At 48.7% G+C, this 13549-nt stretch overlaps 2 protein-coding genes across 2 annotated transcripts; one reads left to right on the top strand and one right to left on the bottom strand.

Annotated features, from left to right (window-relative positions):
• The first annotated feature begins 3369 nt into the window (after window positions 1-3369).
• On the top strand, window positions 3370-6083 carry F4813DRAFT_257424 (multidrug transporter). The gene is made up of 2 exons (XM_049240217.1): window positions 3370-4450; window positions 4568-6083. Exons 1-2 carry the CDS (start codon window positions 3816-3818, stop codon window positions 5937-5939), a joined length of 2007 nt encoding a protein of 668 aa, XP_049095396.1. The 5' UTR covers window positions 3370-3815; the 3' UTR covers window positions 5940-6083.
• An 800-nt stretch (window positions 6084-6883) lies between these two features.
• On the bottom strand, window positions 6884-12872 carry F4813DRAFT_257411 (uncharacterized protein). Its single transcript, XM_049240216.1, has 3 exons — window positions 12745-12872; window positions 8735-12672; window positions 6884-8675 (listed from the first exon to the last, which is right to left on the bottom strand). Exons 2-3 carry the CDS (start codon window positions 12426-12428, stop codon window positions 6979-6981), a joined length of 5391 nt encoding a protein of 1796 aa, XP_049095395.1. The 5' UTR covers window positions 12429-12672; window positions 12745-12872; the 3' UTR covers window positions 6884-6978.
• Between the last annotated feature and the right edge of the window lie 677 nt (window positions 12873-13549).

Here is a 13549-nt window from a genome sequence, read left to right as displayed (position 1 = left end):
GAAGGAAGAAACTCAAAGAAAACTTGAAGCTTTGTTAATGTTCTAAATGCCGAACTATTTCCAAGCATGTGAGAAATTAGAACGGGTTACCCAGCGTAGGATAGCTCGTCGCGAAGCATGTCGAGGTACGGATTACATGCGTAAAAGGTCGACTAGGCTCGACTGGGTATTTCGATTGTTCGATTGTTCACTGGTTGGCGTAAGGATTGGCGGAACGAACATAGTATCCCGGACCGAAGAGCAGGGGGCGGACATGCGGACTATGTAGCCTTGATAGCGTCTAATAAATGACCGACGTGCTTATAAGGCAACGATAGTCGTTTGCAATACTATGTAAGGGGAAACGTCGTTCATCGATTTTAGTCATTTTTTAGGATTGAGCGATTTCTTCACAAATGCTACATTGAAATTGAAATTCTGAAGAAATTACGGGGGGTCGGATAGGGGTTGTCATAAAACAATGGATAATGACGAGGAGACGCTATCATAGCTACAAGGATCGGAATCCTAAATAGCACGAAAAAAGACAAAAAGCTTGACTTGACAGCTTGAGTAATTCCAACGAAGTCGGCTCAAGTTGGTAGGCCATTCGGTGAGGTCACGGTCACGCCAAGGTTTCTCGATTTCGTCGTCGAACTAACTCCGCTAACTCTAGCTCCCGATTCCGCGCGTGCCAAGGTCATGATCCATGTTGCGGCGACTTTTCAAAGAGAAACAGCAAAGCCGCCGCGTCGGCAGAGGGAGTGAATACGCGCAGAAGCACCGATGTGGCGTTTGCCTAGACTTACTAGACTTAAATACGGTTAGGAATCAAGCAAGCGCAAGGTCCAGGAAAGAAGACTAGCCCCTAAACCCTCGCCATTCACGGCAAGCTAGACAATTTATGCCTGTTCGTGATGACGTATATGGCAATGGTTGACAGGTACTAAGTTGTAAAGAAGCTTAGCGCCGCTATTCCGAGGCTTGTCTTTTCGCCGCAAGTTTCTTTTCAACCGTCCATATCATTGTCGCTCTTGTTGGCGTCTTGAAAAAAGCGTATTTCGTGCCTTTTTGACCATTGATTTTCTACGCCCTATCAATGCCGGGTGAAATTTTCAAGGGCAGGTGACGGTGTGGGTTCTCGTGACTTCAGCTCCGCCGCTCCTCGCCTCGGTCCACACCTAGCCCTACATAGGATTACCAGAGTACTATGTTAGGTACCTCTTAACTTATCTAAGCAGAAACAAGGCCGGGAGGTCGGGAGGTCAAGAAATAGGAAATGTGATCGAACAGGCCTAACCCCACGTAATAAGTCGGCAGTTTGCTGTTGGGTAGCAAACGTGTCGTTTTCCATGTACGCAACTAGAAGAAGTCTCTCGCGTTCGAATTGGTTACCGAAATATAGTAGCGAGGTCCAATGGCGCCCTCCTTTTTGCGGAGGGTCGTGTCGCCATGTATGCCCTTTACATAGGCACGCAAGTCAAGACGGGATCGCGGAATTCTGCGGTGTTTTTTCGTGGAGTCGTGTGCAACCGGTGCAACCCAACCATCTGACCTTTTTATGGGCTCTCGTGGGATTTTATGGGGTTTGATGGATTTTAATGGGCCTATGCGCGGTAGTCGACAGGCCAGGCAGGCCAGACCAGACAGGCCGAAGCTACCGTGGACAGGCTGCGTAGCCAGGTAGCAGCTAGGTAGCAGCAGGTAAATAGGCGAGAAGTCCCAGTAGCTACGCAAGCTACGTTAGGGTATCAAGCGAGAAGCGGTGATGGGACTCCCCGTACGACTCCCCAAGTTTCCCCCCAAGGACTCCCCATATTGAGTACTCCCCTCCCATGACATCAGATGGTAATCTCGTTGGTGAGGCTCATGGCTGACTCCGTCATTCTCACTTTGTTTGCGAGTTCCTATTGTCTAGTCTCGGTCATCTGCGATTTCGAGTTTCTTTGTGCCCGCTTCGGTAAAGCTGTATGCGTAAATGCGTACATTTTAAAAATGCGTGATGGAGGGTAAGATTGATAGTAAGATTGATAGTAAGAAGGTACATAATACTTGCGAAGGAAATACCTTAAGAGGGAAAGATACATCAATTATATGGGACGTACATAATTCGGAATAGGATACGTACATTGTTATGTACATTATGTAGGAGGTACACGTGCAGCTGATTCTTCTGTGTACCAAACTTACAGTTTTTTGGCTTCTCGTCCCTGTGTCCCCCATTTCCTTCCCCATCCCCCCCATTTTTCCCCAACTGCTTTTCCACAAAAAGAACCAAACAATCAAAGGGGGGAATGAATAAAACATGAATTATTTCCCGCATTCCCCAGAAAAAAAAGATGTCGAAAATCACAAGAGGCGTGTGCCTCGGGCTGCATAGACATGGGGTCGTCTGACATGAATCCTACATCCGGTTGACCCCAAGGGGGAGCCCCGGATTTGCCAGCTCTCCTCATCCAACGTATCCAATCCAACACTTCCAATCCAACATATCCAACGTACCTTACCAGCGTAATGGACATCTCGTCTTGTCGGATTTGTCCCGATTTCCCTCGGTTGAAAGCAGGCCATCGGCCTGCCAGACGAAGGAAACATTGAGCAGCCCAACCTGCAGACCCTGCAGCCGAATGCTGTCGTCATACCTATGAACGCGGGTCGAAGGGTTAAAGTCACTCTCGAGCTGCCTATTTTCTTTGTTAGAAGCCCAATTCCAAATTTCCCCTTCCACCCGATTGCCCGCCGCGAATTGTATGCGAGTTCCGCCATTTCGACCAATTCGCTGCTCTCGAATTGTCTTATCCCTGTCCTGATTCATGGCGTAGTCCTGGTAACATCGTCTACGGGAGAGGAACGTGCAGGGTCCAGTAGTTCCAGCTCTAAATGCGGTAGTCGATGAAGTAGCGCCGACGACCTTTCTACATAGTACTATTTTTATTATGTACATATTCCTTTATGTTTGTTGCTCGCCACTGCTATGCAAACTACAATATAGCAAGATAAACGACCCCGAGATACGTCCATTGTCGTCGGCTAGATACATGTACTACGTGCATGTACCGCGATACATCAACTACATCATGTACGTGCGTGTAGATGACAGAGTCAAGTATACATTTTTCAAGTATTAGGTACATTACCCATTACCCATGTCACCACATATCTAACGAACATCAGCATCCGCAAGTGTGGACTGACCGACTACAAGGAAGTAATAAGTAAGGTAGCAGGTATGATACAAGCAAAGAAGCTGACTGCTACTGCCTCATTGTTACTGGATTGGCCTCCGAGATCCTTGATGACTTCCCACTTTTGTTTGCGGTTTCCGTCGCTCTCATGCCAGGTCCTGGCTCTATCAGTCTCGCCTTCTCTAATCCTTTAGTCGCTTAGTCTCTTTTTAGGTTGTATACCTTATACCTTATACCTCATACCTCATATGTATCTTGGCTATTTGTTATTGCCCTTTAATAATCTCCACGCCTACGCCCACGCACATGCCCATGACCACGCAGTCTCCTCGTGTATATATACTGGAGACTATCCCCAGACCGGCGTGCGCGTTATTCGAACGTCTTGTTTATCTTCAGCCTTTTGTCTCGGGGCCAAACTCTGCCGCTTAAGCCACCCACATCATACCTCCTCTCCTCCATACCATACGTCTCCCCGATCTAATTTTGTTTATTGTATCCCTCCTCCCTTTCCTCCTTTGCTGCCGGGTCTTGGTGGTCCCGGTAGAGTGTTTCTCATTGCGGGGACATACCTCTAGCTCTGTGGTTTAACGCCTTACTCCTCGGTTAAATACTCGTCTGCTGCGGCGTGTCTCTGTCCATCAAGCAGCTATGGAGGGCGCCTCGAAAGAATGGCCCGCCACGTTCGGGCCTAACAACGAGCGTCCGACCTACAGCTCTGAGGAGACTGTTGGTCACGTCAACGGTGGTCGCACGGTTGTGGGCCCGACCGTCGACCAGACTCTCGCCGAAAAGGTTGCCGAGAAGGAGAAGATTAAGACAGAAACCGGAAAGCGAGAATTAAAGGAAGAAGACTGCGAGAGTGAACTCGGCTTTGCCTTCTCTTGGTGGAAGAAGTGGTGGATTCTCACCGTCATCTTCCTCGTCCAGACTTCGATGAACTTTAATACCTCTTTATACTCGAATGGCCTTGAAGGAATCTCAGAGGAATTCAACGTTAGCAAGCAAGCCGCCCGTCTTGGTGCAGCCATCTTCCTCATCACCTACGCTTTTGGCTGTGAGTTATGGGCTCCTTGGTCTGAAGAGTTTGGTCGGAAGCCTATCCTACAGGCTTCTATGTTTCTCGTCAATATTTTCACCCTACCGGTCGCTCTTGCTCCCAATTTCGGCTGCCTGCTAGCCGGGAGAGCCCTCGGAGGTCTTTCTACCGCTGGAGGAAGTGTGACACTCGGTATGGTGGCCGATATGTTCGAAAGCGACAGGCAACAATATGCCGTGGCTTATATGTAAGTTCCCCATCCGTTCGATCTCTGGAATATTAGATAGCGTTCCTCTTAGAACCTCTAATTCAATACGGCGGGCCGATGAAGATGATATGCATACTGACTTCGATTCGTTTATAGTGTCTTCTCTTCCGTCGGCGGATCTATTCTCGGACCCATCGTAGGTGGTTTCGTAGAGACCCTTCCCCCGCACCAGGCGTGGCGGTGGTGTACCTGGATCCAGCTGATATTCGGCGGAGCTGTGCAACTGTTGCATCTTTTCACGGTACCTGAGACACGCACGACAATCATGCTGAACAAGATTGCCAAGAAGCGTCGAGAGAGTGGCGAGGATCCCAACGTTTACGGCCCCGATGAGATAGAATCTTTCTGGAGTCGATTCACGTTTAAGGAACTCATTTTCACTTGGCTTCGCCCCTTCCGTATGTTCCTAACCGAGCCTATCGTGTTGACGCTGTCGTTACTCTCTGGTTTCTCGGACGCCCTCATATTCATGCAGATCCAATCATTCGCTCTAGTTTATCAACGCTGGAACTTTAACTCTTGGCAGATCGGTCTCGCTTTTGTCCCTATTGGTCTCGGTTATGTATTCGGTTGGCTTCTTTTCCTGCCGGCTTTCAAGCGAAATCAGAGGCGTCGCGAAAAACATCCCGAAGACGAGCATGCCCAGTACGAGTCCCGTCTTTCTCTTCTGCTCTGGCTTGTCCCGTGCTTGCCTATCGGTCTCATCATCTTCGCCTGGACGAGCGGTGGCCCGCCGCTACACTGGATTGGCTCTATGTTCGGCACGTGCATAATCGGCATTGCCAACTACGCCATCTACATGGCTACAATTGACTACATGATCTGCGCGTACGGACCTTACTCTGCCTCAGCTACTGGCGGTAACGGTTGGGCACGTGACTTCTTGGCCGGTGTTCTCACCCTCCCGGCGACTCCCTTCTATACCAACATCGGCGCTGAGAAGGGTCTGAACCTGCAGTACGCGTCAACAATCCTCTTCTGTATCGCATTCGTTTTGGTTATTGCAGTATACGTCATCTACTGGAAGGGTCCGACGCTGCGTAAGCGCTCGCCTTTCGCTCAGAGTTTGGCTCAAGGGGCTGCCCAATTCGGCGGTCACGCTCTCAGTCACGTCCACTCCCATCGCCCGTCGACAGCGGGAGGTGACACACGACCGCAGACGTCGACAACTCACTCTCGACCCACAACCGCACCAAACGCACCGACACTAGAAACCATGCAAAAGCGACCTGGTGACCGCATGTCGGCATCACGACACAATTCTTACTACTCGAGCGCACAGGCTGCAAGCCGACGTCAGAGCCGACAGGCCAGTCGCAACCCTAGCAGACGAAACAGTAACGACCATCATCGGATGTCCGAGGATAGCGAGGAGGAAGGAATTTCTCACCACCATCTCCACCACCGACTCCAGAACCTCAACACTATCGCCTCGTTGCCGACGCAACCAACAGAGCCCCGGTCGTAGGGGAAAGTCAACTAATATTACCATATTCCACCAACTCATGATGATGATATGGAGACCGCTTGGAAGAAGATACTACTACAACGCGTCGGGGTGATTGGGCTGTATATGTACATATAACACTAACATAAAACATATACACCAACATGAAGGACGGAACGACGGTAGGGATACGCTACAATGTGTCTCTAGCAGAGAGTTGAGAGTAGTGGATGGGCTCTTCTGTCTTTATATTGCCTAAAGGCACCGGTGCTTTTTCTCACGCGGCCTGCCGGGACTGAAACGTCGGGATGGCATTCCATTGGGCGTTTGTGTGAGGTTTTTTTCATTTCTTCACCGTTCCAAGGAGTGCTCGTCTGCTGTTTGGCTTCCGTCAGTTCTGATTGGTAGAACAGGGCGTTGAACAGGAGGGTTTCCATATCTACTACTACATTGATGAATGAAAGAGCCCATTTATTTATTAAAATAAACTTGATTGCCCCTGTGCCTACTTTTGTACCGTTTCGTACTTGTCGACTACGTGTACGTGCTGTGTGCAGACGCGCACGACACCCAAGTGACTTGTGATGATTACTGTCGGCCGAGTCCTACATCTGCAACGCAACGTTGACCAGGTTCCACTTGAAGCCTGTCACTTATTAAAAACTGCTTTGCTGTGAGTTACTTGCAGAAGCATAAATAAATAAAAATTATATAGCTCGTCCGTGTGTTTTGTCCACTTTCTTCCCATCTTTTCAATCCTCTTAGACATTGGGATATGTGATAATGGCGCATGTTACCTACCTGCCTTAGGTACTTTAGATGGAAGAGATGGGTGGAGTACCTACCTATATTACCAGGTTGCACATAACTATATCTGTATCCCGTATCATGAGTAGTGCCTACAACGATACGATAATAGCAATGGTCACGACTGGCAATTTCACAAAAAGGGGGCCCATGCAAAATTAATGTGACAGTGTATATCTATTACCATCAACTCATACGCGTAAGTTCATTTAGTCTTATAATTCTACGTTTTACATAGCGACACAAACAGCATTCAAAGCCTCGCGCTAGCTCTCCAGTTTGATACCTTCGAAGTGCCGCCGAAATTGTGAAGCCGTTCCCCCATAAGGTACGCCTCATCCCGGATCCGAACCTGCCAACCTTCGAATACGCGTAGCATACGCCGCATCAAAACGAGCCCCGTCCAGAAGAGTGTAGTAGATGGATAGGCGAGGCGGAATATTAAGACTCGCATTTCCTGAGTCACTTCCGTATTGGTATCTAGGATGTGGTGAAGGGTTACCCACGCCATGATCGGAGGCGTCGCGATCATGGCCAACGATGCTACGACGCCGGGAATGACAAACGCCCGTGTCAAGACACCAATATCGGGCTCTAACCAGCCGCGACGTAGAACGGCGCGTACGGCATGCGCCGGCCTGCCACCGTACAGCGTCACAGCCCGGGAACCGAGTTTGAGGTATAATATACCTAGAGTCCAAGCTTGAATAACCCGAATAGTGTGACCCTCTCGTAAACCCTCGAGTCGCCTCGTAGTATTTGTTCCGGCTGGATACATGTATGTATGTAGCGGCATGAGTAGATAGAGCTCTACTAGTAGCGTGATAAGGAGGGGAAATACAATAAGCAGGACCGTATAAGTATATAACAACCGGGACGCGCGAGTCGCGAATTGGATGGCGCGTTGGATTGTCTGACGGTCGAGCATCGAATCCAGCACAGATGATGTTAAAATTCTTAGCCTGTTGAGCATCGACCGTAGGTGAAAGACGAAATAGCCCAGTGAGCCGAGAATGTAGACTCCAATACTGAACGCGTAGATATCGTTAGTCCGTATGTGAGAAGGTATAAGAACCTTAAACATGCGCCGACCAAACACGAGGGGTGCGATCGTGAAGCCGACTCCAGTAACAGCTGCGAAAATCCATATGGATAGGATGAACAGGAAGATACGGCCCCGAAAGTAGGGAGGGATGTAAACAAATTGGTAATGAGTTCCCGAGTATAGGTCTGTATCCGGGCGATCTGGCTTGCCATCTTCCCTCCTATCCTCTTCTGATACATCAAGGAAAACCGACTGGCCCTTTGGAATTTTAACCTGATCAGACGCTGGCGATCTTACAAAGCGGCCGTCGGGTATGAGTTGCCCCGAGTTGACAAGTTTCCCCTTCTTGTCGTTATAAACACCCATCTCCTCGGTAGGGATTTTCGAAGAAGGTTTCGCCTTACCTCCCTTGAACGTGTCTTGCCACGTTTTTGGGACCACTTCAGTTTCGTCATTGACTTCGAGGAAAATTCGACACCACCAGGGAAGTTTTCGATAAGGCGAACTTTCCGGCAGCACTAACGTACCCTCCTCATCTATGCGTCGCTCGCCGAAGAGGAACCATGTCAGCCGCAGGGCTCTAGCACACTTTCGGAACCACCAGGTATACATGGCGTGAAGCCCGTCGCTCGGCCTGAAGAACTTAACGGCGAGAGGCATTAGGAAGTTGTAAAAGAGCAGGTCGATAGGAAATTCAAGGACCGGCTCGTTAGAAGAGTAATGGATCGGAAGGACATTAGGCAAAGTTAGGGATAAACCCCACACGACACCTCCGAGACAAACTAAGACTAACGCTCCATAAACGAAAGCCGAGAAGAGTATCTTGCGGAGCTGGGTAGTGACGTTGCGCTCGAGAACGTCGCGCACCGGATGAAACTCCGGATCGTCCGGATCGCGGATGAAGTCTGGTTTTGATTAGCAAAACAACCTAGATAGTCAGTAGCTCGAATCAAGGGTTTCTTACATAGGACGCCTTTTCGCATAATCTTACGGCACATAGAAACGAAGAGAGCGAAATGAAACATGTACCCCGTGCCGACGAACCAGTGGACGAAAATGGAAGTAAGCGGATAATTGTAAGTAAATAAAAGACGAGATCTGATGCTTGTGCCTTCGAAGAGGGGAAGTAACGCGAAGTCTAACAGCAATCCGCAGTATAATGGGAATATCAACATTTCTATACTGATGATCAAGATCACCTTCATGACGCCGCTGGCCTGGTTTAGGAGGTCAATAATGGATGCTTCCCATTCTTGAGCGGCTTGTCCTGTAGAAAACGGCGTTCCTCTGGCGAGATAGAGCCCGGCTAAGACTGACAGAGAGACATATCCAGCAAGAATAACCCATGTCCTGTCGTTCGCGTCCCAATAAGCAAGAACGGGGTTTGCAGAAGATGACGGTTCAGAGAGACTCAGATTTAACATCCATGATCCTGGCTGCGTGGCAATGGTGGAGAGAGCCATCAGGAATTGGAATGTTGCAGGCACCAGGAGGGAGATTATAGACTTAGCCGTAGCCAACTTGGCAGTGTAGTCGCCGCCGAAAATATACAGAATGACATGTCCGGCAGATGAGAGAGCGTACCGTATCTCACTTTTTATCATTATGAGGGCCTCGTGGCTGACAGCGGAGAAGTTACGCACCTCGCTAACTGAGATGAGCGGAATCTCAGACATGAAACTAGCGAGAACCCGTTCTAAGGCGCCGGCGGCAACGTGTCTAGTATCAATTCTGAGGGTATGTATCAGTTGCTTTCCCTGTTCGATTCTCAGAAGTACAGTAAATGCTTCGGCCAGGGTGAATATAATCGTCGAGGTATAACCGACAGCCAACAGGACAACGTCTTGAACGAACTTGGAGGCGCTGAAGACGATTCTGAGCAGACGAGTCGGATGCGCGACTACCCAGACAGATACGCGACCGACGTTATATGGAACGAATATGCACATGAAGATAGAGATAGATACGAGAAAGGCGCAGAAGATGGCGTTTTGGAATAGGCCTGCAATCGGGCCGCGCATACCAATTAACTCCATGATTCCTTCAAAATCTTCGGCATCTTCAACGGCTTCTGGATCGAGACCAGCAGCAACGGCGGCTTCTACGACATCTGGGGCCATCTCAATCTCATCTTCGCCTTCTCCGTCAATTCCACGATCGTTGTCGAAGAACGGCGCGTTCTGATTCACACCGAAAATATCCACAGCTTCTTCTGGTTCAATTTCATCTAAATGGCCAACGTCTACGTCGCCCCACATGAAATCGGCTACACGATCCACAATACTGCCGGCTTGTCTCGCGGCTACGACAGCGGGCTCGTTACCATGAACCGGTTCGACCAAGGTAGTGGAGTCCTCGGCGTGGCCATCTCCCGCGAGATCCTGTACATTGGTTTCATCAACCATCCTGTCTTCCACAGTCCCTGGCGTGTTCAATCCTGCTTGGAAAGGTACAGTTGTTTGTTGTGATTGGCCAATAGCGGTACCATCGTCAACAGGTCTACTTCGTTGTGATAAATCGATTCCATTGATAGCGCTATCAACATCTGAAAACATTGGGGTAGAAGGTAAGGCTGAATTGCCGTGGCCAGGCACACTCCCATGAGGAGCATTTGACGGACCAGAAGGCAGACCAGAGAATGACCAATTATTATTTGCAAGCTTATTGATAGGTTTGGGGGATTGAGGGCCGTCAGAAATAGATCTTGGTCTTGTTAAGAGCGGTATATCCGAAGACGATGCCTTTTCACTGCTGCTGTTACCATTAGGCAAATGTGGAGTATTTTCGCCAAATTCACCTCCCCAAGCCGCCCAGGAATCTGTCCAGGAATCGCTCCCATTTCCGTACGTCTCGGTGACCTTGCCTTTCCCTTTATCGTGGGAACTCTGGCTTGCTACGGCATCGCCGTCATCATTTTCCGCCCACGTCCAACTCGAGTTATCACTACCAGTCGCATCAGCTTTGGGCGAGTCTGACCTCGTAGGGGACCGGCTTGAGCGTCGTTCCTGGTGAGTTAAGATTGAACTTCCAATGCCATTTCCCAGATCGAGACTACTTCCGTCAGCAGCCCTGCCAGCAGTCGCCATTGATTGTGTTACGCGGATCCAGTATCGCATACGGTCTTCCAGCCCTTCCTCTCGAATGATTTGAAGGATTTTTTCCTGGTCTCCGCCGGCTTCTCTGTAGATCCGTAGATACTCCTTCACCGTACCCTGCGAATTTGCCTCGCCGTCGAGATTGTCCGAGAGAGTCCGTTCGCCAAATCTTTGCTCGGCTGGGCCAACCTGGAACTTGTTGTTCTGCTCTACGAGCCCTGCATTGCGCGCAATGGACTCGGCACGACCGCGGTCCTCTCCTTGACCTTCCTGTCTGCTATTGGGATCAAACACTGGCGCTCGCCGCCGGAATTCGGCAATAGGTCTATGGCGAGGGTTCTGTGTATCGACAATATCTTGCAGATGACCTGCTCGATTAGGACCCAAGTCCTCTGTATTATTTTCAGCTATCGGGCCATCTCGCCCTTCAGTAGAGTCGTCATCAGAGTCCATGCCCTCGTCGTCATCTAGACCCAAGTTGGGTGGTGCTGGATTGTTCACAGGTGCGGGTGGTGGAGGTGCCTCGTTTTCCGCCGCGGCGAAAGCAGCGCGCATGTTTATTTCAGGTTGCTGCTGCACCACGTAATCTCGGACTAAGATAATCAGGATAAAACATACGATGACTAGCAAAGTTATGATTTGGCCCTCCAGTACAGCGATGATGGTCCGGTTGATCGCGGGGTGTCGCGTGAAGTTTTTGAGGACGGCAACTTCGCTCAATAAAGATGAGGGGCGATAAGCGACGGGCGAGATATAAAACTGATCGACATGTGTCACGTTTAGGAAATCTTTAGTTCCGTATATTGACTTGTCTGTGGTAGCGGATAAGCCCAATAGCGTGGTGAACCAAGTTGGAGGGTTTGTGTTCAGAGGTCTCGAGATGGCTCTCAACAAATTGGACACAGGAATCTGGTCGATAATACCCCCAATACTCGCAGCGGTGGTCGTAGCGGGTAGTAAGGGTGTAGATGCACATGTAGTCGTGCCCGTGACGGAAAGAGAAGACAGATCGCCTCGACCTATTGAAGTGGCATTCCGAGAATCGAGAACAGGGGGGCTGGGACCGAAACCCTCGTCGCTGATCCAGAATAGAAAGGACCAGACGGAACGCATGAGATAGGGAAGCCAGCCTAACCAAACGCTAGTGACCAGGATGGCTCTCAACCAGACAAGCACGTTACGGAAGAGATATTTGGTCATATGGGTGACGAAGATGTAAAGGGGTAGCCGCTTGGGCATGTTCGGAGAATATAGCTTGGTGAAGCGGAATGGCGTCTTGCAAAGCTCGCAATGCTTCTTTTGCGAGTGTGAAAGCCATTCCATCAAGCAATCCTGATGTACGTATTTGATACTGCCGCTGCATTTACAAGGATAAAAGAGAGGCTCGTCGGTGGTGCCCTCTCCTCGGCAAATCCGACAGGTATCAGGATCGATCGAATCATTAACCGAAGGTTTAGTTCCCGACATGGTGCTTTCCGCTATGGTATCAGGCTTCGAAGCAGATTGCTCCCGTCGCTGGGCGGCGTTAGGGAATTGGGTAAGGTCGGGTAAGAAATCCGGCATCGTAAGCGACGAAATATCTGCTCGAAACCAAGACCAGTCGGTGAGAGGTAAATTGCAACTCTCGCCCAGAGGGCTCTTTTCTTAAGTTTGGACCATGAGATTACGGTATCGTCACGCGTGGTATGGTACGTCGACAGCGGTTTTTAATAAAAAAATGGATGCTACAAGGTGGTGATAATCGATGCAATCAAATCGCGTGCTAACGGATGTGAGATATGCGATATAATACAAAGTATGCGATTACCTAAGGTGGAAGTTAGGACATTGCGGTGTTTCGAGAAGAAAAAGAAATAGATAAGCAGGCATATTACCTTACCTAGGAACATAAACGCGAAGTGATTCTTTGTAGGTAGATATGTTTGCAAGTATGTTTCCGTACTTAATGGAGGTTAGATAGTGGTAACAAATGACGATGTACCTGAGAAAGTACGTCTAAAAGCCTACATATCTTACCTTAGGTAAGTTTAGGTAGGTAATGTTGAAGTGGCAACTATTACCTACTGATAGCACCACTCATCAGAATAGAACAAAGCCGATAAGCGCATAAAGTAGATTACCTAATCCAGTGATAACTGCAACGCAAGTACTTAAAAGGTACATAACAAAATCACCCAATACATATCCCAAGTTATATAGTTCATTAACAAAAATCAATTATGATATTATGTATAGTACAGAAAAAGTCTCAATTATCTTATAAAATACAAGGTATGCCTTAACCTAGATAACAAAAGAAGTTGGGCTTACTAGTTGATGCAGCCGACTGGTTCCGATAAAACTGCTTTCACCATGTATGTAATACCACATTTACTACCTAACTATGTAACTATATTACCTAATAACTTGTCTTTATCTCACGTGAAATATATGCAAGTCTATCGATTCCTAGCGTTCCAGCAATCCGGGTTCATTAAGCTAACTGGTGGACCTTACAGTATAATAACTATCAAGATTTATGCTGTAAGGGCAGATCATCTCTTCAACACTGCTTGGCTGCAAACGCCATAGTCAGATGACATTTACAGAATAACTATGGCATATGCTAAAAGACAAATTGGCAGAGTCTAGTGCTTGAAATGGAGGGTAGGCCGCAATGACAAGCGTTATAGGTGATAAGGCAA

The sequence above is a fragment of the Daldinia decipiens genome, assembly GCF_022478715.1.
Source record: "Daldinia decipiens strain CBS 113046 unplaced genomic scaffold F4813scaffold_48, whole genome shotgun sequence".
NCBI lineage: Eukaryota > Fungi > Ascomycota > Sordariomycetes > Xylariales > Hypoxylaceae > Daldinia > Daldinia decipiens.
This window is presented reverse-complemented; position numbering and strand designations above follow the sequence as displayed.

Bases quoted from the DNA above. Each gene is read 5' to 3' on its own strand.
- F4813DRAFT_257424 (XM_049240217.1), top strand. From the start codon at position 3,816: ATGGAGGGCGCCTCGAAAGAATGGCCCGCCACGTTCGGGCCTAACAAC. The intron at 4,451-4,567 runs GTAAGTTCCCCA...ATTCGTTTATAG, and splicing joins CAATATGCCGTGGCTTATAT to TGTCTTCTCTTCCGTCGGCG.
- F4813DRAFT_257411 (XM_049240216.1), bottom strand. From the start codon at position 12,428: ATGCCGGATTTCTTACCCGACCTTACCCAATTCCCTAACGCCGCCCAG. The intron at 8,676-8,734 runs GTAAGAAACCCT...AATCAAAACCAG, and splicing joins TATGCGAAAAGGCGTCCTAT to ACTTCATCCGCGATCCGGAC.